The sequence below is a fragment of the Sorex fumeus genome, unplaced genomic scaffold, assembly GCF_029834395.1.
Source record: "Sorex fumeus unplaced genomic scaffold, SorFum_2.1 ptg000037l, whole genome shotgun sequence".
Taxonomy (NCBI): Eukaryota; Metazoa; Chordata; class Mammalia; order Eulipotyphla; family Soricidae; genus Sorex; species Sorex fumeus.
Genome location: NW_026606094.1, coordinates 24,124,865 through 24,151,076, shown reverse-complemented (window position 1 = coordinate 24,151,076; position 26,212 = coordinate 24,124,865). Strand labels below are relative to the sequence as shown.

The 26,212-nt window shown below is 37.5% G+C and overlaps 1 protein-coding gene across 1 annotated transcript in view; it reads right to left on the bottom strand.

Annotated features, from left to right (window-relative positions):
- Window positions 1–4,548: 4,548 nt before the first annotated feature.
- SLC26A3 (solute carrier family 26 member 3) overlaps window positions 4,549–26,212 on the bottom strand; it is a 33,562-nt gene continuing 11,898 nt past the window's right edge. The window contains exons 10-20 of the mRNA XM_056118420.1: window positions 26,092–26,169; window positions 22,792–22,887; window positions 21,149–21,255; window positions 12,389–12,458; window positions 12,207–12,299; window positions 10,838–10,933; window positions 9,826–10,059; window positions 9,198–9,252; window positions 7,098–7,240; window positions 6,908–6,973; window positions 4,549–4,914 (exon numbers count right to left, since the gene is read on the bottom strand). Of these exons, the coding sequence (XP_055974395.1) occupies window positions 4,891–4,914; window positions 6,908–6,973; window positions 7,098–7,240; window positions 9,198–9,252; window positions 9,826–10,059; window positions 10,838–10,933; window positions 12,207–12,299; window positions 12,389–12,458; window positions 21,149–21,255; window positions 22,792–22,887; window positions 26,092–26,169 (1,062 nt within the window). The 3' untranslated portion in view covers window positions 4,549–4,890. The remainder of the gene's footprint in view (window positions 4,915–6,907; window positions 6,974–7,097; window positions 7,241–9,197; window positions 9,253–9,825; window positions 10,060–10,837; window positions 10,934–12,206; window positions 12,300–12,388; window positions 12,459–21,148; window positions 21,256–22,791; window positions 22,888–26,091; window positions 26,170–26,212) is intronic.

The following is a 26,212-nucleotide window of genomic DNA, read 5'->3' as shown; positions in this document are numbered from 1 at the left end:
GTAAAAACCACTCTCAAAATTATTTCTCAGAATTATTATGTAAATACTGATAGATGTCACTAAAGTAATGGACAAGGTAGTTGAACATTGTTACAGTGATTTTAAGAGGATACTAGAAGAAGATCTTTAAAACATCTTTCTGGAAAAAAGCCATATGGTCCTGTCTCATAAAGTTTTTGAAAAAGACATATAAGTGCATGGCAAAAGGTTACAAGTACCTCCAACAAAAATAGTTTTTATAAATTCTTAAGTCAGACATCAAATTATTATACTTTGCTGTTTGACATAACTATGCTCAAACATACTATCATCTGACAAGTGGATTTAATTTGCTTCACAGGTTTATAACTTATCTGTTAAATTGTATCCTAGAAACAAAGAGGGTATTTAATATATGCATGGTCAAATAAAGCAGTATTTGATCTAATAGGCTTAAAGGGGAGAGAAAGTTAAGTCAATTAAAATACTTGGTAGTGCTACTAATAAAAGCATTTGTTTTTCAAACTTTCTGGTTTTGGATCATAACTCTTCAGTATTTTTGCAGAGTTCTCGGTGTCGGTTTGGGGGGAGTGCTTAATAATTGCTAAACCCAGCATTTTAGTGTTATTTCCCTATCTTTAAGAAGTTCTTTGTAGGCCTTACAGAATCAAGATCAAATTGAATAAAGTCACTGATATAGCTCTCACTCTTTAGCAAAGACCCTGTCTTTTAAAATTTTGGTATTTTAAAATGTTAATTTATGCTTTGACCTAAGAATATCACATTTGTATTCTAATTCGATAGCATTTAGCATTCAAATTGCAGTTAACTCCATTTTCTGCTTTTGCCTTTAAAATTATTTTCCTTTTGCCTTCAGATTTAAGTTTTCTTCCTAAGATCTACTTACAGATCCTTTATTTTAAAATTTCTCATTTCAAAGAATCTTTTTGGAAACAATGTGCTGTTACCAATAAAGATAAAAAAATTTCCCTTGACCACTATTGCAATTAACAATTTCTTTCCAGCGGTTGGAGACATAATACAAGGTTTAAGGCAAAGGCATCCAGTTTCTTTCCAGAGATAAGCACTGCTGATAACATTGGTCTTATGTCTAAGTTAACAGAACTGACAAGCTGTTTTTCTGTTCTAGATGAACATTTATTAAACTGTGGTAAATATATTTCATGACTATACTCAATATGTACTGATCCTGACATTGACATTTATGTTGAGAAACCATGAAGGAGTTGGGTTGTATATTAGGTCTTTAGAGACACAGTATATTGAATTTTGTTAACATTAGGAATGTAAAGTTCTTTGGAGTAAAGGAAAAAGAATAATTGGGCCATGGTAGAGTCTCAGATCAAATAGTGGTCAAGGTAGAACTTGATATTTGATGACATATGAGTTGGTTGTGTAGGTAACTTGGAGCAGAACCTTACAGCCAGAGGATATAATCACGCATCTATTTTAAATGGACATTTTCAGGGACAGCCAGATGAGTAGAATGAGATGAATAAAAGGCAGAGTGGTGATAACAGAATTTTAACTACTAATGGTTAAGGAGGTTGAGAAAGACTAGCCAGAGGTTCTACTTTGGGGAGGGCACTATTGGGTCACACCAGTTCAGTGACTGTAGTGTTTAAAAGTGATTTGTGGCCGCACCACATACGGTGTGGGGGATTTGAGTGGAGATTGGTTGAAGTGGGGATTTGACTTGAGGACAAGCATAATGCAAGGTAAGTGCTTTCACCCCTGTGCTGTCACAGCTTCTGCCAGAGCTTGTTTTGGAAACTTAATGCTAGAGATGGTAGCAATATTGTAGTCATCAAGAAGTGGGTGATTTGTGAAGCTTGCATGTTTTATGTAAATATGAAATACATATAATTAAGCACCTGTTAAATAGTAAACATGGGTACATAATTATGAACAAAAATGATACCTCCTCTTTAGAAATTTAATTCTAGCTTATCTAGGAATTGTTGGTATTTAACAAAATGCACACACAAGCAACCATAATGAGATTGAAGTACTATTTTAATTCTGAACATTAATTTTATTTCCTAATAGCTTTTTTGGATCCGTTTACTTGCACAGTGCTGAATTAGTGACTTACTAGGTGTATAGAATTTGTCTGTATTCACAAATTCAGTTGTATCTTGATTAGCTGAGACTTGATACAGATTTGTTTCTTTCAGATGGTAATGTTTCCTATGGATAGGAGCCCAGCTCTGTAGTTGACCTACTTGGACTGAATTCTGGCTCTTCTACCTGCAATAGTATAACTTAGACTCATTTCTTACCCTCTTTGATCCTTGATTTACTTTTTCTTTAAAAATAGCAGTAAAGGGGCCGGAGCAATAGCACAGCGGGTAGGGCGTTTGCCTTGCACGCAGCCGACCCGGGTTTGATTCCCAGCATCCCATATGGTCCCCCGAGCACCGCCAGGAGTGATTCCTGATTGTAGGGCCAGCAGTAACACCTGTGCATTGCCGGGTGTGACCCAAAAAGCAAAAGAAAAAAAGAAGCAGTAAATACAGCACACACTTTAGGTTGTTTTTAGATAAACTCAATTGATTCTAGATAAAAAATGTAGAATCAATAGAATTTCCAGACAGATTTTTCAACCCGGAGAACCTGAGAAATGTAATTACTTGAGTTGGTGCTAGCAGAGCAGATTAGGGTATCAGTAAGTTTGTTTTGACATATAGGTATCCAAATGAAGATAGTAAAAAGTAAAGTAAGGCCCTCCCGTTGATCGTCGATTTGCTCGAGCGGGCCCAGTAACGTCTCCATTGGAGATTTTGTTGTTACTGTGTCTGGCATATCGAATACTCTCGGTAGCTTGCCGGGCTCTCTTCTTTGGTTTTGTATATGCAGTGTAAGATCAAGCTTGCAATTTCTAAGTATTAGGTTACAGTATTTAGACAAGGGTATATACCAAATGCTTAATAAATACAAGATGATTTTGTTTTGGGATCACACCTGACGATCCTGACGATACTCAGGGCGTGCTCCTGGCTCAGTGTTTAGGGATCACTCCTGTGGGATTAAACCCGGATTAGCCACATGTAAAACCACATGTAAGACCTCACCCATTGTGCTATTACTCCAGCCCCAAGAAGATGATTTTAAAGATAGATTGCAAGCATTGGCTCCAGTCTGTTTTAACTTCAGTAGTCTGTTAGTTGTATTGCTGGGTATGCTCTCTTTTTTGGTCTTGCTCTGGTTTATAAAAGTTTTATTTTTATCTTTCACAACAGTCTTTTGGCCTCTGCCTAGGGCAAGGATTGGATTTTTGTAACAGTATCCAGTATTTGTTCTGAGGCAGACAGATTTCCATTCCCATGTATTTCCCTTACCAGGCATATCCAATTTACAGGTCAAAGAGGAAACCTCTCTTCAGGAATGAGGGTATGTGAACCTCAAGATATAAGTTTGAATGTATTGTAATGGGGCTAAAGAATTGGAGTATTTGTTCCAGCTTTTATTTTGGTTGACAAAGAGTGTAGAGGGTACCTTTATATAGTGGATGTAGACAATAGTGACAGTCCTATATGAAGATTTTTACCTCACTCCCAAATCAAATTATTAGTCATTTTAGTTTTGACTCCCATTTCTCTACAAAAGAGCTCTTAATTCAAAGTCATAGGGTATCATAAAGTGACTGAATAAAAAAATTAAGACATTGCTAGAAAGAATAAAAAATTACTTTAAGTCTAGTTTTTATTTAAGAAAGGTTAGTAGACCTTTGTTATACCTTCCTGTACCTGGTTGTATGTCCAAAACCTTCTTAGTAAAAGACACTACATTAGTAAGGGATGGGTGGGCACTTTGGCAAGTTTTGGAGAATTCTAAAACATTTCACATTGGTAGTGTGATCTGATGTTTAACAGAGGGCACTGAATCTTTTTCTCTTCAATTTCTAATAATTACAGAAAATTGCAGGCAGAGCCATGCCAATGAAAACCAGAAGCATTCACATTTTTATTTCCCTTCCGTTAGGGCCAGGTAGAATTAGCTTAGTTTTTATCTTCTTGTTTTTTATTTTGTGTTTTCCATTAGCTTATACTATTTTCATATTTAGGGGTGGGAAAAAAGTAAGGATTTGACTCAAAAGTCACAGTTACAAATACGACTTTAGAAGTATGTCTAAATCTGGATAGAAAATCGGTGGCTTTCAAAAGATTGATGGGGCCAGAATGATAGCTCAGTGGGTGGGACACTTTCCTTGCAAGTGGCTGACCTGGGTTCATTTTCCCCTGCAGCCCATATTGTTCCCAGAGCACCATCAGGACTGATTCCTAAGTGTAGAGTAAGCCCTGAGCACCACTGGGTATGGCCCCAAAACAAAAGACACAGATAATGTTGCTGATTATATGATTTTATGATTATAATAGTAATCATAAAATCTTGGAAAAAAGACTTGTTGCCTATTAGGCTATTAGTTTGATGTTTTCAGCCATATCATTCGCTATACAGGGGACCCAAACACGTTTGTTTCAGTAAGCTTGTGTTTAAGGACAAGTCAACTGTATGATGGATTTTTTAATGAAGATATGTAGCATGAGCTGTATAAATTGTGAAATTTAAAGCAGATGTAGATGCACTACAAAAACATGCAAAAAGGTAGTGACTTCGATGGAAATTTGTCAGTGCTATAAAAATACATATAAATTTTTTTTCTTTTGGTAGATCCACCAGGTACAAAATTAAGGGTATTTACACAATTTTGTACTAGATATGTTAAAAATATACAGTATTAGAACAATCTTGTTCCAAAGTCTGGAACATAAATTTGCCAAAAACAATCTTCATACAATGTATGAACTTAGCAGTAACTTTCCAGATATAAAGTTGTTCTTCATGTGACAGTCAGATTGACAACGACCACTCCGAATCATATTTATATTAGAATTTCGTTTCATTTGGTACCTGAAAGAAGACAAAGTTTTTAAATGTTTAAAAGACTTTAAAACTTTTTAACATTTTAAACTTTCAATAATGTTGTATTGCAACCAGTTAAATAAGGAGCTAGAGTTTACCAGATTCAGCAACAGATTTGGGGTGAGGGTGGGACTACCCTGAGTATTCAGGTCTTACTCCAGGTTCTCTGTTTAGGGAAAGACTCCCTAGGGAACAGTATGTGGTAGTAGGATTGAACCAGGGTTGGCTGAATGCTAGACAAGTGCCTTAATCCTTGTACTATCTCTTTAGTCCCAGATTTTTATTTTTTTAATTGTTGACTGTTAATGATCAAATACCGCCACCCCTTTTTTCTTGGTTAACAAAGCTATGATACCGTCACGGTCACGGTCCTCCCGTTGTTCATCGATTTGCTGGAGCGGGCCCAGTAACGTCTCCATCATGAGACTTATTGTTACTATATTTGGCATATCGAGTACTTGTAGCAAATCTTTCAAAGGCCTAATTTAATTTAAAATGCAGGTGGCATAAAGTATGCTATGGCAGTATATTAATATTTATCTCAGAGGCCACACAAACTTTAGTTATCCTGTTTGCTAGTTAGACATGCTCAACTCCTATCTGAATCACCACTGGTGGCTTATCCTAACTGCTGATTTATCTTCTAAGCAATACAAGGGGCCAGTGTTAAATGATTTTTTTAATACGGAGTCTGACACACCGGATGGCACTAATTACATTATATTCAGATAGTGGTTCTAAAGATTTAGATCAAGCACCATATTCAAGTTATGTTCCCATACTGTGAAATTTGGTGGCAGTGCTGAATCCAACTATTAGATTGGATTGTAAGTCTTTCCTTTATATTGGAAGTACAGGCAATGATGCAAGACTTGGAATCTACCTCTTCTCTGGGAAACAGACCCATGTTGTTCCAGGCTCTGCTTTCAACACAGGTCTTTTTTACTTTCTAGAAAGATCTTTTCATACAGCCTTTTTGTATTTGATATGGCTCTTGAATATGATGCAGGCATCTTTTACGCTGTACAATTTTCCTTTTATGTTTAATCTAAATTTCTTTTACTTAGACCTCTTTTCAACAGAAAAATATGTCTAGCCACTTTCCATACTTGATTGATTTATCTGAGGACTAATTACAGTCCTTCGATACTTTCTCTGGACCCTCAGTTTCATTAGCCTTTCATCAAAGGATAAAGCCAACATAGCATACATATAGAGTACATGCTTAGATATCAGACATATCATAGTTCAAATTTTATTGCTTGTCACTTTGATGTGTAACCGTAAGCAAATTAGCTTAGCTCTCTGAGTCTGTTTTTGTTTCCTCCGCTGTGAAATAAAGATTGCTTTTGTGTATTGTACAAACTGAGAGAATCAGCCAACCAAGTCCCTGGTATAGCAGAAACCTGTTTTGGTGTGTGCTTTAGCTTTTCTCATCCTAGACATTCCCTTAAAGGACTGAATAGTTTAGAAATAAATGTTCTTGAATGAAATGAAATTATCCAGTTAAATAGTCATTTAGCAACAATATTAAGAAGAAGACACAATTGTTATTGTTGGTCTAGGTACTAAGAGTTTTCCCATGCCTGGGCATCATGGACTTCATGGACTGTATATTAGCTTCTGAGAGCCAATGCTAATTAATTTGTAAATGGGAATAGTAATACGTTTTCCGCTTCATGGATTGTTAGAAAAATCAAAATGTAATCTTGGTTGTATGTGCTTTATAAACATTCTATATGTTCAGTATTAATAGAGCTATAGTACCACAGTTCCCATTCTTTTTCTACTGGTCTGAATTTTATGTAACTCTGGAGAACAGTTCCTTACCCCCCTGTCACTCCCCCCACACACACACACACAGTTCATTCCTTCCTGACCCAATTTTGCTGAACTGTATGCAGCATGCCTGAAGAGACCTCATTGCATTTAAAGTTTTTATTGTGTCTGAATAAAAAGCAAACCTGCAGAAGAACTTTACCTGACATTCCCGATTACGTAATCCTCCATTTGTATTTATGGTAAATTCAAAACCTTTTTCTTTTTCCTGAGAAAAACAACATGATTATGGATAAGCAATAACACAACAAAACAATGTTAAAAATACAGGAAAACTTGGGAAGGGGACGATGGTTACTTATACAATCGTAAAAATCAACCAAGAGCTATACCTGACTGGGATTAAACTTCGAAGTGGTATAATTCTTCTTCATCCAGATATGCAAAACAGCATCATGGATTGATAGGAAAAATATTGAGCTCTTGACTTCATCATCAAAGAATTCACACCGTGTGAGTTTCTCAATGAAATCATCTGAAGAGAGAAAAGAAAGGGTGAGACTTAAGAAAGAATTGACCATTTCTTCTGGAAACTGAGAACTTGTGCAAATTATGTTCAATATTTGACATTAAGGTTACAATGTCACAAAACCAGAGCATCATACTACAGTATTATTTGAAAGTATTTCTAATAAAGATATACATTTTATGTATATATCTCCTAATGTAAAAAGGATAAAGGAAAAGGGTTGAAGTGAGGAAAATTTTAGTGCTTCTAAAAGCAAGTATATCTACTTTCCTTTTGACACAAGTATGGTTTATTCTTCAAGCCTGGAATTCTGCCAAAGTAGAGCACATGTTGTGGACCAGTAATATATTGTAGCCCTGGATCATTAGGCCTTTTATTTACCAGTTATCATTCACATTGGTTTGTTTCCACAAGCTGCCACTCTGCAACACTTCCTTCCATCAGAAAGTATAGCACCTCACCTTTCCTCTCCAGTCATCTTCAAAGAACTCTCTTTTGTGGTGCACTAACTAGCAATTGATTCCCTATGTAGAACATCTGATTGAAAAATAGGTTGCTCTGGTTTCTCCACCCGTATGTCTTCATAGCACTGCCATTGCCCAAAATGTCTTTGTATGATTATGATCTGATTAGTAGACTATAAACTCTGTAAGGGCATGTCTTATTCACTGCTATATCCCTGCACCAAAGTAAACCACACTCACACTGTAACCCTTTGCCAAGATCTATTTTGTCCTGGGACTTTAATGAAAAGAAAGAGAATAAGAAGGCAAACAACCCTATACCTTCCCTGGAAGAAAAGTCTATTGGGGGCACAGACAGAACTGCAGAATAAGGGGATATGTGTGTATTCACAAATATAAGTAGTCTAAATACTGCAGTGCTGTGCCTGAGGAAGAAGCACATCCCCATAATTATTTAATGATAAATTCTTGAAGTTCTCATTGGAAAATGAGCTAGGAGAACATTCTAGCCAATGGACATGAGGTACTAGTTATTCTTTCCAAGGGCAAAGATGAGAAATAGATTGAATTAAGACTGGATTAAGGTTGTGGAAATGGAGAGAAATCTATTCAAGAAGACATACAGGCCTTATGGCTTACTGGACAGAGAGGAGGCTAGGGATAGAGGGAAGGAGGAGTAAGGGAAAAAGAAATTAAGATGACTCCAAGTTCTACTTTGGGTATTTTGGTTCTGTGGTATTGGACTGATTGATAGAGAAAAGAGGTAATAATTTTGGGAGGGAAAGCAATTATATAGTTGTAAAAATATGATTGAGGAATGTCCAGAGTGTGGAATCCCATGGACTTGCAGTTAAGAAGAAAGATATGGAGGTATAGTTTGGGGGATTCATTATCATGTACTTTAAATCATAAGCATTAGGAGATTGATTGGAAAAACTCATAAACACTAGGGGTTGACTAGAAGAAGCCTGAAATTAGCACCATAAGGTTTAAAGTTGAAATCTTAGGCAAAAAAAGGTGGGAGAGAAGCTCATGCTGGGAAGGTGGGAGGTGAATTAGAATAGTCTTGCAGATGTCAAAGATTGAGTGGTAAAGACAAATACAAGGAAGTCCCTTGAGAATGGAGTCTGTGATCAAAATCATCTGGACATGGCTAATGGCCTTCATAAGGGCATCTTCATAAGATGAAACAAGAACTAGGTGGCTATGGATTAAAGAATAGGAGAATAAGAAACAAGCTTGCCTTTTTAGGAAGAGTTATATATTCACCTATTTATTGCCTGGCAAACTAGGATTCAAATGATAAAGTTAATTACATATGGACAATGAAAATATGAAGATGCTGTTTCTGTAGACATTTTCATTAGCTTAGATACAAGTTAGACTTTCTTCTTGGTGACCATAAAACACCTATTCAGGGGAGAGGCTCTTTAGATTGAGAGTTGGAAATAAACCTGACATGATTGTCAAAATATAAAAATAAAGAAAAAGTAACTTACCATCGGTTCCAACAATATACACATCTACTTTGATCCTGATAAATTCTTGCAAAATCTGTTTAAAAAAAGTACATTTTTTTATGGAATAGTTTCACTTGTCAGAAATGTAATGAAAAATAATATAATTCTGCTTAGTGATATATTGCTTTCTGAACCTTTTGTATTTTGAAGTACGACAATAGTAGTATGACAAAGTTAAAAAACAAGGCCTTGACGACAGTAAATCCAAAGGAAAGGACTATACTCTTCAATAAAAACTTGTCACTGTCACTGTCCTCCTGTTGTTCATTGATTTGCTCGAGCGGGCCCAGTAACATTGTGAGACTTGTTACTGTTTTTGGCATATCGAATACATCACGGGTAGCTTGCCAGGCTTTGCTGTGCGGGTGAGATACTCTCGGTAGCTTGCCAGGCTCTCCAAGAGGGGCAGAAAAATTGAACTCTGGTTGGCTGGGTAGACTGTGTTCGAGGCAGACACCCTACCTGCTGTGCTATTGCTCCAGCCCTAATAAAAACTTACTCTTTATAAATTATAGTGTGTGTTATCTAAAGGAATATACTACCACAAGTAAACTTATTTTTGACCTTTAGTCACTGATTGGCTATTTCATTAAGAAAACAAAGTTACCGATTTGAGACTCCTCATTGAAGAGACGTCAAGAAATGATACTGCGGAAAAATCAAGAATGAGGCTATGCAGGCTGATGTTAGGAACCTCAATATTGAAAGGAAGATCAGCATTCCAGTCTATCTGGAATGGCAGGTCTGTGGTATTGATCGGTTGATCCAGTTCTTCTATTTGATTGTTATCCAGCTCGTCATCAGAATCTTTAAAGCCATCCATGGTACATATAAAGCCTTTCTGCAAGAGGAGTAGTAAGCATGATAAATCTGACCTCGAATAATATCATGTAAATCAAGGAAAACCATTGATTTGTCCTTTGAATCCAAAACATGGATTTGAAAAATATGGATCAAGAAAAAGAAAGACCAAAGTTGAGTAACAAAATTGGATTTGGGGGTACCTGGGATTCAGCTCAGTGATAGAGCACATGCTTTATATGTGTGAAGCTCTGGGTTTGGTCCTCAGAATATGTCCCCACCCACCCCTAGAAAATAAGATTGCAGTTGTTTTTGTTTTTGTGTCTCACCTGCCAGGGCTAGGAGCTATTTCTGACTCTGTTCAGGAGTGGACCATATATAGTTCTAGAGACTTGAACTGGGGTCAGTCACATGCAAAGACATGCACTTTACCTCCAGTACTTTCTGGCCCTGAGAACTCTTTTTTAGAATTAAAAAAAGAAAATAAATCCCAAAAGAATGAAAAAGTTGAGGAGACTGCAAACATACCATTTAAGAATATTATATTAGCAAGCCAGCAATATTATTATATTTAGCAAGCCAGGTATTTTTTAAGGCACTTATGCCTTGTACATAATTGATCTGGTTTGATTCCTGAAACTGCATCTGATCCCCTGAGCCCTACCAGGAGTGATGCCTTAGTATAGAGTCAGGAATAAACCCTTAACACCGCCAGGTACCCACCAACCCACTGAATGAAAAGACTAGAACCAACACCCTAAACTACATAAAACTTAAGTTTTTATCTTACACTACCAAAATATGATCAAGAAACTTACTGGTGTCACCTGTAACAGGCCTTTCTTCTGCATCTTTCGAATTTTTTTTAAAGCTTTGTTGCGCTTGCGTAAAATTCGAAGTGGATTAAAACCAACCTGAAAAATGCATTGCTCTGTTACAGCAGTACTGAATAGTTTTCTATCTTCAAGACATAATTTAACATAACATAAATTAACATAACAGTAGATCAAGGAGTTGGACCAACAAAATTATTTGTAATGAATTCAAAAGTTACTTAAATAATACACTATTACATAAAAAAGATGCTCAGTCTTTACACAGTTTTTAACATTTAAAAAAAACAAACAAACCCTTGTACTATTTTGGGCTTATCCATAAATTATGTGTGAACGGGTCCAAACAAGATCTTATCTGAGTTTACTGTTTCTATTTGTCTTTATTTATTTTCTGGGGATCAAATCCAAGGCCTCACACGTGCAAGGCCTGTGCTTTACTACAAATTATATTAGTCTTTCTGTGTTTCCATCTTACACAATTTTTAGGGAATATTTGTTTTCTGTTTGTTAAATGTGAATGGCATAGTATTCATATGAATGAGTATTCTGCTTTTGTATAATTTTACTTTATTATATCAAATGCTTCATGTTCTTATTTTGTAATTAGCATTAAATCTGGGATAAGCATTATTTTTCTTTTCAAAACAAACATATTCTTCATATGACAATATTTAGCTTCAGAGTAATAAGTTAGGAAGACCAAATTATGTGATAAAAAATCTTTGACAGAAACATAAATTGTCCAGAGGATAATAAAATCACAGATATAATTTTATCACATTTCAATCAAAAATTTGGGTGTAAAATATTTGATGCATATTAACTTAGTAAATATAGGCCCTAAAGTAGAAACTCAATACGAGGTAGAACTCTGGTATAACAAAAGTCATATTCAGGAGTAAGTACTGAGATTTTGTTTCTTAATCTAGAAGACCTTCCATTTTCTCTCCCATCCATCAGGGAATTCTGTTGTTTGTGCTAAATATTTATTTATACTGTTCTTATTTTTTAGGAGTTATATTGTAAGTATTCATTGGACTCTCTTCAAGGGTGGTATCAAATTTAAATTCTGCCTTTCTTTTTCTGAATGTAATGCCAAATTTCCAAAAAAATCATAGGATGTCTATTAAAAGCAACAGCCCCATCTTATGACTCTATTGGATCTTACCCAGAAATGTTATTCTCAAAATACTCATGGATTCCTTCTGTAGTAGTTTCACCTGTTCTGGGACATGGGTCAAAATCCAGCCTCATTGTATGCAAAGTAGTGACCCTCTTAAATTTGACCAATGATTTCATTACAAGGTATTTACTGAAATTATAACAAAATGAAAACCAAACCAAACCTTACAGCATCAATAAGTTTCTGCTTAAAAAATGTAATGTTTGCAAAGTAGATAGGGGATGAACATCTGAAAATTTTGACTCCTTCTGGTTCATAAATCTATAAGACAGAGAAGTAATATTAGATATCATCAATTGTCTTCCCAGTAATAGAATTTAGAACAAGTCAAAGTGAAAAATGAATCTTACATCAAAATAATCCTTTTTGTTCTTATAGATATTGCTCCTTCCAATATTAGCCAAGGTGCTGCATTTCGGGCTGAAGAGAAAAAAATCAAGAACACCAAGTGAACCATTCATACATTGCTGATAGGCCTATCAGGTGCACATTTTCCTAGTGTAACACAACATACACTTTTTTCAAAATTTAAAATGATTAGGGACTCATGCCATCAGTGATACCGGAAGGTAAACATTTTCTTTTTTTAACCTTTCTACAACTCTTAGTATAGTGTCTCCTATCTACCACATTCCAGTTTACAAAACATTGTCCAGGCTTTTGCTGTTTTGATGCTGAATATCACAGTTATTCAGTGAGATGAAGCAGTGTAGTTACTCATTTATATAGATGAGGACATGGATAAGTATCTATGACTGTGTTCAGTTGCTAGGAAATTAAAATGAATAAAAGGTAAAGGTAAAGGCCCTCCCGTTGATCGTCGATTTGCTCGAGCGGGCCCAGTAACGTCTCCATTGGAGACTTTGTTGTTACTGTGTCTGGCATATCGAATACTCTCGGTAGCTTGCCGGGCTCTCCGAGAGGGGCGGAGGAATCGAACTCGGGTCGGCCATGTTGGCCGCTTGTAAGGCGAACGCCCTACCCGCTGTGCTATATAAACGAACAAGAATTTTTTTATAAGTGTATCCCACTAGAGAAAGATGAACAAAAAGTATGGTAAACATATTCTGTTCTTAGGTATTTTATTTCTCAAACATAGATGTAACCCAACATAGACTGAGTGACCACATGGTGGTGATATTATACAGCAGAGGAACAAAAGTTCCAAAGCTGCTTGGACCAGATGGCACTTGAGAGTCTAGAATTATCTTGGAGATATCTTGCCTGCATCTCAACCTAAGATGTATGCTCTCAGTTTTTGGGTTGTCTGTGTTCTCTCTTGAACACCTGTAGCCCCCACTCCACACCCCACCCCCTCTCTTCTCTCCTCACAGTTCTCAAAAAACAAAAACACTGTCCTCCCGTTGTTCATTGATTGACTCGAGCGGGCCAAGTACCGTCTCCATTCTGAGACTTGTTGTTACTGTGTTTGGCATATCGAATACGTCACGGGTAGCTTGCCAGGCTTTGCCGGGCGGGCGAGATACTCTCGGTAGCTTGGCGGGCTCTCCGAGAGGGGCGGAGGAATTGAACCTGGCTCAGTGGGGCTGGCTGCGCGCAAGGCAAACGCCCTACCCGCTATGCTATCGCTCCAGCCCTCTCAAAAAAAAAACAAAACCAGAAAACACCTATTTGACAGATAGGACAAGACAAGACTTGAGAGAAGAGAGATTTGAAAATGTGCATAGGTCCCTAAAACAGAAAACTACAACTCCAAAAAAATAAAACCAGATTTAACACAGAATCCCATGTGGCCCTGCAGAGACAGTGCATAAGAGGACCCAGCTCTCAGCTCTGGGGCATTTTCCACCACGGAATGAGAAGCAGAGGAGCAGATAAAGCACTTAGTATCCCACCACTTAGTGGGTGTGGAAGGGTAAGCAGAGCTGACTAAGGCACAGAAGTTTGCCAGGGATAAAGGAGTGCCGCTTGCTGCCCTTAAACCTCTTCTTTCACATCTTTCACAACGCCTGATTAGGAGACAAGACAAGAGATGAGACAAGACCAGGCATCCAGGGAGGGCAGTTCCAGCAGCCAAATAGTTGCCCGCAGCAAGCTGGTCAGTGAAGCGGCCCCACCGTTATTCTGAGGCCACGGCAGGACAACTGACAGAACACTGCCTTCCCCAGGGGAAAACAAAAGTTGTCCTCCCTCCCATTGCATCTGACAGAGTGTGGGTATTCTTCCTGCCTCACAAAGGACATTTTCTTCAAAGAGAAAGAAAATGCTTTTTCTGTTCAAAGTCTCTGATTACAAGCCCCATTTGGTGCTCAAATTTATTGGAGTTCAAATGTTTTTGAGTTTTTTTTGTATTATTTTGGCTTGGGGCCCATACACACTGTGTGTAGAACTTACTCCTGGCTCTGCACTCAGGGATTACTCCTGGAAGGACTTGGCAGGAACATATGGGGTGCCAGGGATCAAACCCAGATTGACAGTGCATAAGGTAAGCACACTTTCCAGTGTACTATCACTCAGCCCCCAAACTTATGGGGTTTTGATGCCACAGTCACAGTTCAGTCCAGGCTACTGTGAACCCTGAGAGGCAGCACAGGTCTTTCTATCCATCCTTAGGGTTACAATGGACATAGAAATCTTGTGACCCAAATTTCTAGCAGCGGTTCAGAGCCACATAAACTCAGTCTCCATGTAGAATGAATGAGCATGATCTCTGGACTAGCAAGCAGACCTGTTTAAAATGAGACCTTCTCCCAATTCCCACAGTACAGCAGGCACAAAGGAGAAGGGGAGGGACTCATGGAAGAAGCCCAATCCCTGGCATAGACTTCAAGAATAAGGATATTCATCGAATTTACAAAAGCAATAGAAATGAACTCCAACACAGAAAAGAAAAAAAATGAAAAAACTTCCATCAGCTATCACTGAAGAACATAAAAAAGAATGTGAACTAAGAAAAAATAGACGAGCTCCGCAGCAGAATGCCAGATGCCAGTAAATTTAATCAGTGGCCTGAACACACCAACCAAAGGATATAGAGTAGCCAGATGGACCATAAAACTAGAACCAATCTTCTGCATGTGACCAGAAACACATAAACAGTCATGATAAAATAGGTCCAAGGAAAAAGACCAATAAATAAAAGAGTCTGAGATGGCCAAACCTATATCAGTCAAAATAGACCACAAAGTAAAGAGATAATAAGAAGCAGAGATGAGGGCACTATATAGTCATCAAGGAATCTATACATTCAGAAGACTTAACTCTCATTAACAGATGTGCACTAAATAAAGGAACATCAAAATATATGAATAAGATATTTAAAGCAACTAGGAACAAGTCTAAAGAAGGAAATCAACAGTAACACAATAGCTGTGGAAGATTTTAACAACCTTCCTTTTATCATTGTATAGATCAACCAAACCAAAAAAAAAAAACCAGTTTGTAAATATTAACCTTAAAAGAAGAAATAGAAGAGTTGTGTGTTTAACTGACAGTCTCAGCCACCTGAGGGTGCTGAAACATAGTATGTATTCACATCCTCTAGACATAAAGCAAGTGTGCATCAACTTATGAAAATAGAAATATTGTCAAGTATATTTTGACAAAGATACAGAAACAAACCACAGGGAAAAAGTTGGGGAAAACCCACCCAAAGAGCCCTGGCTGCTGAAAACCTCCAGAATCCAGTTTCTGTTGTGCTCATGGTCAACCTCCACAGGCTCAGACAAGCCTCATCCATGAATGAATCTGCTGAAAAAACTCAGGAATGCGAAATTTGTGACGGAAATCTTCAGGCTTTCAGTGGGAGATGGGCGACCTCCCCCCATCTCCCTGTCCTTCCAGTAGCCTGATAGTCATGTCCTCAACTGCCTCTGACACCATATAAGCTTATAAACTGACCATGATCCAGAGACTCACAAATAAATCTCAGAAGAGATCAACAAGCTACAAGGATGCCTCCAGACCCCAAAGTCACCATTCAGTTAAAAATTTAACTCTCGCTGTACCTTATTTAAAATTTTAGAATTCTTGGAGCCACATCTCATATACTATACCACTGATGTACCAGGTGCAGCACACATTGGAGAGGATGTAAAGTAGATTGAACTTCACAATCTCGATTAAAAAACCTAAGCACACAAGGCTCAACCTGTAACAACATATTAGTAATCTCTTATATAAGGGCGTAATGGCTCCAAGGTGAGATACAACAATCTTCACACACTTTCTTCTAAGGAAAGCCTTTTTGATCCTTTTTAGATTTATAATAAGCCATATTTAATAAATTATTTAAGGCCTGCGATTGGGGCAGGTTTGGATGGTGGTTAGGAAAGTTTGAAATAATGGTGGTCAGAAGGTGTAATGATGGTAGGATTGATGTTGGAATATTGAATGTAATAAATTATCATGAACAACTTCATAAAAATAAAATAAAATAAAATAATTTTTTAAAAGTTGGGAAAAACTCTAACACTTAGAAACTAAACAACATATTACTGGACAACCATTGGGTTAATGAAGAAACCAAATATTAAGAGTATTCCAAGAAACTAATGAGAATGAAGACACAAACCTCCCGAAAATATAGGACACAGAAAAGCTGTATTAAGAGAAATGAACAGAAATGCAAGCTTATATCAGGAACCAAAAAGGTACTCAAATAAATGACCTAACTTCACATCTCAAGAAACTAGATAAAGAAGCACCAAATAAGGAGTGAAGTAACAAAAATTGAAGTATAAGTCAGAGATAAAGATGAAAAAAATTGATGGAATCAAGTTCATTTTTGAAAAAAAATTGGTAAACACTTAGCTAGAATCCCCAAGAATAAAAGATCCAAATTAATAAATTGGGTCAAAAATGAAAGGTAAGAAGTTACAATAGAAATTTTGGAAATACAAAAGATATTATACTACTAGCAACAAATTTATGCCACAAAATTGGAGAACTAGTAGAAATGAGTATGTTTTTAGGATCTTACCGCCCTCTTTAGACTGAACTAGGAGGAAGTAGAAAACCTTAACAGACTAACTAGCACAGAAATCAAAACAGTAATCAGTTCTCTTCTTAAACAAGAACTCTGGTTTATACAAGCTCACTAATGAATTCTTCCAAACCTTCAAAGAGGACCTACTACATATCTTTCTCAAACTCTGCCAAATACCAAATAAACAAGAATCCAGAGACCTTGAACTAATAGTTTAGATAAGACTAACAAAAAGCTAACAAAAAGCAAACAAACATCACTAAAAAAGAAAATTATAGACCAATATTCCTAAAGAATGTAGATACATAAGTCCTAAACAAATTCTTAGTAAAATGAATTCAGTAATATAATGCAAAGATCATACTGCATAGTTAAGTGTGATTTATCTCAGGTATGCAAGTTTGTTCCAATATAAGGCAGTCAACTTTGGAATAACTCATGTGATATACCACATCAATAAAAGGAAACATGAAAACCATATGTTCATATCTATAGGTGTAGATAAATTTTTTGACAAGATTCAGTACCTACTAAGATAAAACCTCAAAAAACCTTTTTTGAGATTTTATCATAAGTGGGGATGGAAGAAATATATCACAATATAATAAAGTCCATATATAGCAATCCCTAGTTACTAATATATAAAATGGCAGAAAGCTGGAAGTCTTTTCTCTAGGATGAGTCATAAAGCATAGCAGTTTACTCTTAACACTGTTATTCAACATGATATAGGCAGTCTTAAACACAGTGCTTAGGCAAAAAAGAGAAAGAGATTACATCAGAAAAGAAGTCAGGTCTGGAGAGAGAGTGCAATGGGTAAGATGATTGTTGAGTATGCGTCTGTCTGATTGGGTTTGATTCCCAGCACGACATATGGTGTCCTGAGCACTATCAGGACCATGGAACTCATCCCTGATTTCAGAGTCAGAAGGAATCCCTGAGCCAGGTGTGTCTGCTCCAACACCCCCAAAATAACAACAACAACAACAAAAATCAAAGGAAAGAAGAACTCAAACCATCATTATTCACAATGACATATTTTGTAGGAATTCCCAAAGACTCCACCAAAAACCTGAAAATAAACCTATACAGCCTAGTGGCAGTGTCCAAAATCAATACATAGAAAAATGTTTCATTTTTATGTGCAGTGATGCAGAAGGGGAAGAAAAAATCTAAATCCCACTTACAGTTATGAAAAAAATAAATCAAACAGGGGCCAGAGAGAGTACAGAGATCAAGACTCTTGCTTTGTATACAGCTGACATTGGTTCAGCTGGAAGCATGTTTCCCCTCCATCATAAAGTGCAGCCCCTGAGGCCCCCACACATCCCAAGTGTGGCCCAGATAATCCTGCCACCACAAGGCCAAGCACTTCCTGGAGCCCTTGTGCTGAACCCCTGGCCTGCTTGGCTGAGAGTAACCAGAAGTAACTCCAGGCTTCATGTGCATTACTTGGGAGAATCCCCCTCCCCCTTCCAAATCAAGTAACCAAGAATAAACTTGAAAGGAGACAGAAGACTTAGTGATTGAAAGCTGTATTTCATTACTAAAATAATAGAAGACACAGGAAATTGAAAAGTGTTTTTTGTATTGGAAGAATTAACATTATTAAAAATGACCTGTAGTGGATAAGGTGGTTGCCTTGAATGTGGCAGACCTGGGTCCTGTCCTTAGCAGAACACCATATGGTACCCCAAAATGTCTAGTAGTGAACCCTGAGTACAGAGACAAAAGCAAGCTCCAAGAACAAACAGGTAGAGCCCACCAAACAAACAAACAAACAAACAAACAAAAAAGAACCATCCTCCCCAATGGCTATATCAATTCAATGCAATCTTTATCAAATTTCTATCAAATTTTTCTAGAACAGAGAATAAATAATGTTGAAATTTTCATGAAACCATAGAACTCCCTAAATAGCAATTCTGAGAAAAAGATGGTAAGTATTGCATTTTCTGACTTGAAATTATATTATAAACCTACAGTAATCAAAACTGTATGGAATAGTAGACTATAAGATCATGAGGCCAATGAAATAGTATAAAGGTCCCAGAGGCAAGCCCTCGGATATGTGGATAGATATTCCAGCTGTTTGCCTTGCACATGGCTGAACCGGGTTTGATTTCCCCCAAACGTGGTCTACATGTGGTCCCCTGAATACTGCCAGTAGTGATTCCTGCACACGAACCTGCAGTAAGCCCTGAGCACAGCTAGGTGTGGTCCATTTTTTTTTTGAGTTTCTGCACTAGGAAGATATTACAATTAAAATTAAAAGGCAACCTGCTAAATGGGAGAAAATAATCACACTTCACATCTGACAAGGGGAAACTATTCAAGATTTATAAAATACATAACAGCAAAAAGACATTTTGATAAAAAAAAATGAGGAGAGGAACTAACTATATACTTCCTCAAAGAAGACATAGAAGTGGCCAGCACCCATATGAAAAAGTGTTCATTTTCACTGATTATTGGAAAAATGCAAATCAAAAGGACAATGAGATCCCACCTCCTACAATGAGATTGGTCTGTATCCAAAAAGTCCTGAAGCAACTAATGCTGGTGGTAAAGGAACCCTTACTCACCTATGGTAAGATTGTCATCTGGTTCAGCCTTTATAGAAATGGCAGAGAGACATCTCAATAAAAACCCAAAAATAGAAATTCTGGATGGGGAGATAAAACTCAAAGGCTGGTGTATAAGCTCACATATGGGAGCCCTGGACTTGGTCTGTGGCAACTGGATGGTTCTCTGAGCACCACCTTGCAGGGAGCAGCCCCAGAGCACTGCACCGAGAGAGTAGCCTCTAGAACTATCAAGTGTGGCCCCATAACAAAACTACAACACACACACACACACACACAACCAACTCTTTTGTATGACCCAGACATTCCTCTCTGTAATACCTATCCTAAAAACACAGAAAACTTTTTTTAAAAAGATATTTTCAGGGGTTGGAGAGATAGCACAGTGGGTAGGGCGTTTGCCTTGCATGTGGCTGGGGGTTCAATTCCCAGCATCCCATATGGTCCCCTGAGCACTGCCAGGAGTAACTTCTGAGTACAGAGCCAGGAATAACCCCTGTGCATCGCCAGGTGTGACCCAAAAAGCAAAAAAAAAAAAGATATTTTCAAACCAAAGTTTATTGCTGCAGAAATTATAGCATTTGTACTCAATCGAATACTACTTAGCTATGAGAAAAGATGAAATCTTGTCCAAACACTACAACTTGGATGAAACAGGAAGATAACATGTTAAAGAAAGTGAGTCAGAAGGAGAAAGGCAAACACCAGATAACCTCACTTATGTAGAGTATAAAGAAACAAAACTAAGGAATCATAATGGCCAATAGAAACTGAGATTCCTTCTATAGAATGGAGTTTGACAAGGGGCAGGGCTGGGGTCAGAGGCAGAGAGACCTTGTTACTAAAGTATAGGGTGTGGTGCAGTAGTAATAGGTGCTTAAAGCATTAATATTTTAATTAATGTAGCCACTATAAATCATAATATCCCAATAAAAAGGGATAATTTTAATTTTAAAAAAGGCCCCAAGAATCCTAAGTAGTTTTCATGGAATGTCATGCAGTTCTCTGTTATTTAAGGTGAGAGTCCAATCTAACCATTTTTGAAGAGTGCCAATCCTTCACTCTATACGCTGACGTGCATCATCTTGGATAGCACGTTCCCAGGTTTAACAAGTCTAAGCAAAGATATTAAGCTCACTCAGAATATAATTACTTCTAATTGTCAGCTGCGTAAATAGACTCTAGATTTATGAGTTTTTTTTTTAATTGGTGTCAAAACAGCAGCTCAAGTAGGTGGTGAAATCTGTACTGAGTTTTTTTTTTTTTTTTGACAATTCTGGTCATGGTTTGACAAGGGGCAAGGCTGGGGATTGGGGATGCTGTCAGAGGCAGAGAAACCTTGTCACTAAGGTAGTGGGTGTGGTGCAGTAGTAGTCCTTCCTTCCTCCCTTCCATCAAGGGGAGCAAGTAGCTGAGCAAGAGCATACAGGCCATCCTGGTAAATGCGCATTCCTGTCAATTCAACTACTTCTTGCTTAACTAGCGATCCCCACCCCCACCCCAATCCCTGCACTTTCCCCCCTTCTTTAGAGTTGGGTAGGTTAAAGTGTGCCAGGATGTAGAACATGAGAACTCACAATTGGGTCCTGAATACGATGGTGAGGAGCTGAAATGCCACACTAGCTGCCAGGCCTAAGCCAAGTCCCAAGACAATGGCAAAGATGAAAGTCATGATCCAAATTACCTGGAAAAAGAAGACAACATCTACGTTATGACTTCTGACGACTAAAGTACAGTGCCTTAGTTCTAGATCTCTGAGAAAGGAAAGCATAAACTTCTAGTGCTAAAAGTAGATGTTGGATGTGTACAAGAGAAAGGAGAAGGTATTTCTGTGTATGTGAGTTCCAAATCACAGAAAACAAGTAAATATGTCGGTTTTTTAAAAAAAATATTTTTATTTAATTAAACCTAGGGAAAATGTACCTGTTTCTAATCCCTTGCCAGAGTCTGTCTCAACTAAAATAATAAGACCAGTAATTATTGGTTTTAATAAGAAAATCACTCTCTCTGTCACTGTCCTCTCGTTGTTCATTGATTTGCTCGAGCGGGCCCAGTAACGTCTCCATTTTTTTGAGACTTGTTGTTACTGTGTTTGGCATATTGAATATGTTGCGGGTAGCTTGCCAGGCTTTGCGGCGCAGGTGAGATACTCTTGGTAGCTTGCCAGGCTCTCCGAGAGGGGCGGAGGAATCAAATCCGGCTAGGCTTGGCTGGCTGCTAGCAAGGCAAACACCCTACCGCTGTGCTATTGCTCCAACCCAATCAATCAGAAAATAAATTGATAGAATTCATTTCTTTTCCCTCCCTCCCTCCTTCCTTCCTTCCTTCCTTCCTTTCTTTCTTTCTTTCTTTCTTTCTTTCTTTCTTTCTTTCTTTCTTTCTTTCTTTTTCCTCACTACCACAAAAATGCTCAAGGCCCTCCACAAATGCCTTTATGTAACTTCCAGTTTATTTCTTCATTCCACCAATACCTCTTAACTGATAGAATTTATGCTAACACTTTTTGTTAGATTGAGTTCACATTATTTTACACAACTGTCTCTATATATCTATATCTATACAAACTCATGTCTTTTTAAAGTAATGTGCTTCCATACCACAGCTACTAACAAAGTTTCAATATCTCTCCACCACACTTCTCTGGACCTGTCCTCCTCTGGTCTGCTGATTTAATTCATGGCTATTATCTCTAGAAGAATTTTAGCATACCAAAAGACTTGCTAAAACCACCAATGATTACCAATCAAGAATGAAAGTAAAGTCAAGTATTACTCTATGCTTGCAAACTATAGTAGAGTATGTTAAACATTTGTATGCCATAGACTTTGATCCTCATATGGTTCTGGACTCTGTTTTTCATAGCAAGACATGCTGAGAGCAAGAGTTGCTCTTATAGAGTAGTTCTGGAATATTAGAATTTAAATTTCCCAGATTCTCTGGAAGTGGACATGTGATGTCATGAGAACAGGATCTATTCAGCCCCTAAAATTTAGAAAATTTCTGTGCCATTTAGGATGGCTGCGGGACTTTTTTACAATAGATTTAAGAAGTTAAGTTAAGATATCCTTAACTAGCATATCCTACATGCATGGATATGGATATGGAGCATATCCTACATGCAAGTAGCTCATCCTTTAAAAGTACAACTCCAGAGGACCATCGTTGAAGTATGCAGTTTAAAGATGACAAATAAAATTAAGGTTATTTTGCCTCTACTTACACAATCATACTTATCCTTTCGCCATAATCTTCGCATTTCAGTGAACTGCATCAGCATTCCCTTTAGGTTTCCAAGTGCTAAAGCTGCCAAGACAGACTGTAAAAACATGAACAGCAGACATACTTTCAGATAACTACATAATTCACAGAGAAGCAAAGGTGAGGGTTGTAGATAAGTGAGTCTTTCAAAGGGCCCCAAAGCTGATAAAAGGATACTCCTTTTTCCGGTGTGCAATGCCAAGTAAGATACACCAGTCCTGGAACTCTGACCTGTCCTCAGGAATGACTTTATCTCCCACCACAGTAAGAGATGCTAAACGACTATTTGTGGTTATGCCATTGAGGATCTGTCGCCCAGATTTTGTTTTATGGTATCTTAAAAAAAAACTGTGGTACCAAGGATGGAACCCAGATCTCATAGGTGTAAGGACAGTGCTCTCTCTTGGAGCCAGACCCACATCCCCCCATAGAAGATCTGATGACAGTTACTAACCCATATCTTGGAATAGAGAAAGGTGACTTTTAAGATCTATGACTGAAATAAATTCTTCCTGATCTGAAATAATCGATCATGTGTCTATTTATTGGAGATAAGAAGTAGGGCTATTTTTTTGTTTGTTTAAGTAAGTTCAACAAGATTCAGAACAAATGTACAAAATTGTAAAAAATAATAATTGAGGGAAATTTCTGTCCTGGAAACAGAATTCAAACCTTTGTAATGAACAGCAAGCATCCCCTAATGTAAAAGGAAGCTAAAGAACACAGACAAGTTAACAAAGATTTAAGGTCAATTCTCTAGGACAGAATAGACCATCTTTCTTGTAGCACTGTCACTGTCCTCCAGTTGTTCATTGATTTGTTTGAGCAGGCCCAGTAATGTCTCCATTATGAGACTTCTTGTTACTGTTTTTGGCATATTGAGTACGTCACAGGTAGTTTGCCAGGCTTTGCCATGCGGGCAAGATACTCTTAGTAGCTTGCTGGGCTCTCTGAGAGGGGTGGAGGAATCGAACTCTGGTCGGCCAGGTCAGCTGTGTGCAAGGCAAATGCCCTATTTGCTGTGCTATTGCTCCAGCCCTTTCTTGTACCAAGTTAAACATATTCCCAGTATTTATCATGGCAAGTACATATAGTATGCAATATTTATTAATGTTTAGTCAGAAAGTATTTACTTATTATTTAATTTTTAATATTTAATTTATTTTATCAAACTACAACAATATGTTAATATTTATTATAGATAAAATAAATACATGTTATAAATAAATTTGCATTAAATATTTTATTTATTTTCATAATCATTTTAATATTTTAATTGTAAGTGAATGAGATAATAAATTAATATTTTTCAAGCTAGAACTAACTGCTCAGTAACATGACATCTTTTAAGAAACCTTAGTGGATGTACTACCATTGATTAGTAGATCCACTAAGAGTGGTCTGGATGTTAAACTCAACTTAGATATGGCAACTTTCAGGCTTCTAATTCTGCACACGTCAAAATGAGACAAATTTTCTTGAAGGAACTATGATAGTTATGGTGAAAAATGCTGAATAGCAAAGTAAACTTTCATTTTAATGAATTTTAAAACAGAAATGGGTCCAGAGCAATGGGTACAGTCTGTAGGGCACTTACCTTGCATGTGGTTTGATCCCCAGCATCCCATATGGTCCCCTGAGCACTACCAGAAGTGATCTCTGAGCGCAGAGCCAGGTACAATCCCTGAGGACTGCTGGGTGTGGGCCCCAAACCAAAAACAACCTCCCCAAATAACACCCCAAAAGCTCCCAAAGAAATAGTAATTGTTCTAAAATATCAATCCCGATTGTAAGCTGTTCTGAGTGTATACCCTAGATTCTCTGTATATGACTGGGAATGGTGTGCATTTATTATTATTGACACACACAGCCTTCTATTTCATTGGTGCTGACTTCTTGGTAATTTTATACCAGTCTTTCAGAAATTAGCTTTCTCTATGGAGAATGCTTTCTTTCGACAAACAGTACTCTGTGGTGACTGAAAACAGATCTGAACACTTTGCAAGTCCAGTAATCTGGCATTAAATTTACTTTACAGCTACCAATCAGCAAGGAAAGAGACCTAGATCAAATGTCAGACACTTGTGGGCTATGTCCTATCTTGATAACCTTTGTAGTCAGAGGTGTTACGGGAGGTGTGTTGAACAACAACAATAAAATTAATGATTATTATTCACTGAGTATTTATTGTGTGCCACACCTGGGGCTAAGGACTTCATGTACATTATTGCAACAGACTATTGTCAGCAACTCGGTACTATACTCTATCCCTTCCTTTTTACAAATTGGTTTACTGATAGGCAAAGTAATTTTCCCCTAAGCACCCAGATAACAAGTAGGTGAGTCGGGATTAGAAGTAGGTCCTATAGAACACTACAGTCCGTGTACTATGTGAAAATCATATTGATAGCACAAAGAACAATTATCTGATTTCTCAGAGATGCTGTTCCCCAAGGTTTATTATTAATTTCATTCAATCTGGATACCGTGGCAGCTTATAGAACATTAGATCAAATCCTCAAAAATGAAAGTCCAGGAGAGATGGACAGAGGAGCGTGAGGGTGCAAGTGTGAGGTCTTGTCTGGCTGGATGCTCCCACCCTGCACTCAAATAGTTTAGACTTGGAGTCAAATCAAACATTGGCAGCTTCTGGGCGTAGTCTGAAGACAGATTGGTAGCTGGTAGCACCATTCTCTGAAGTTAGATAGTGGCTGGATGACCTAACCTTTAAGAAAATCTTCACTTCAGTCAATCCCTATTGAAGCTGCAGAGCCAGTGTACCTTACTGTCTAAACTTTTGGAGTCACAAACATGTGGAGGGTAGAATAGATAAGGTGGTTTGGGCATCTGCATTCCTAACATTCATAAAGTGCTGCCAGGAGAAAAATTAAAGGAAAAAAACAACAACACATTTTTGGACTCAAAGTATTTGCTAAGAAGAGTACTTGAGAGTTTGTAGTTACTGAATTTTCCCTTATTTATTTATTACTTTTTATTTATTTTTGTTTTGGAGGCCACATCTGACTGTGCATAGGGCTTCCTCCTGGCCCTGTGCTCAGGGATCACTCTTGGCAGTGCATAGGGAACTTTATATGTACTGCTGAGGACTGAACCCAGGTAAGCTGGATGCAAGGCAAGTGCCTTCTCCATTGTAATATCTCTCCAGTCACATCTCCCCTACTATAATTTATGATTGCAGCTTTTAATAACCAGGTTCATACCACAAAAGAGAGAGTTGGTATCCAAAAGAGACAAGGGTTACCTTTTGTAGTGGCTCTAAAAGGAATCCAATGGCTACAATGGTAATCAGCACAATGATAGCAGAGAGAAGTCCCGCAATCTGTGAGGATAAAAATGTTTTCATTGCAAATTCAACTTTCCCT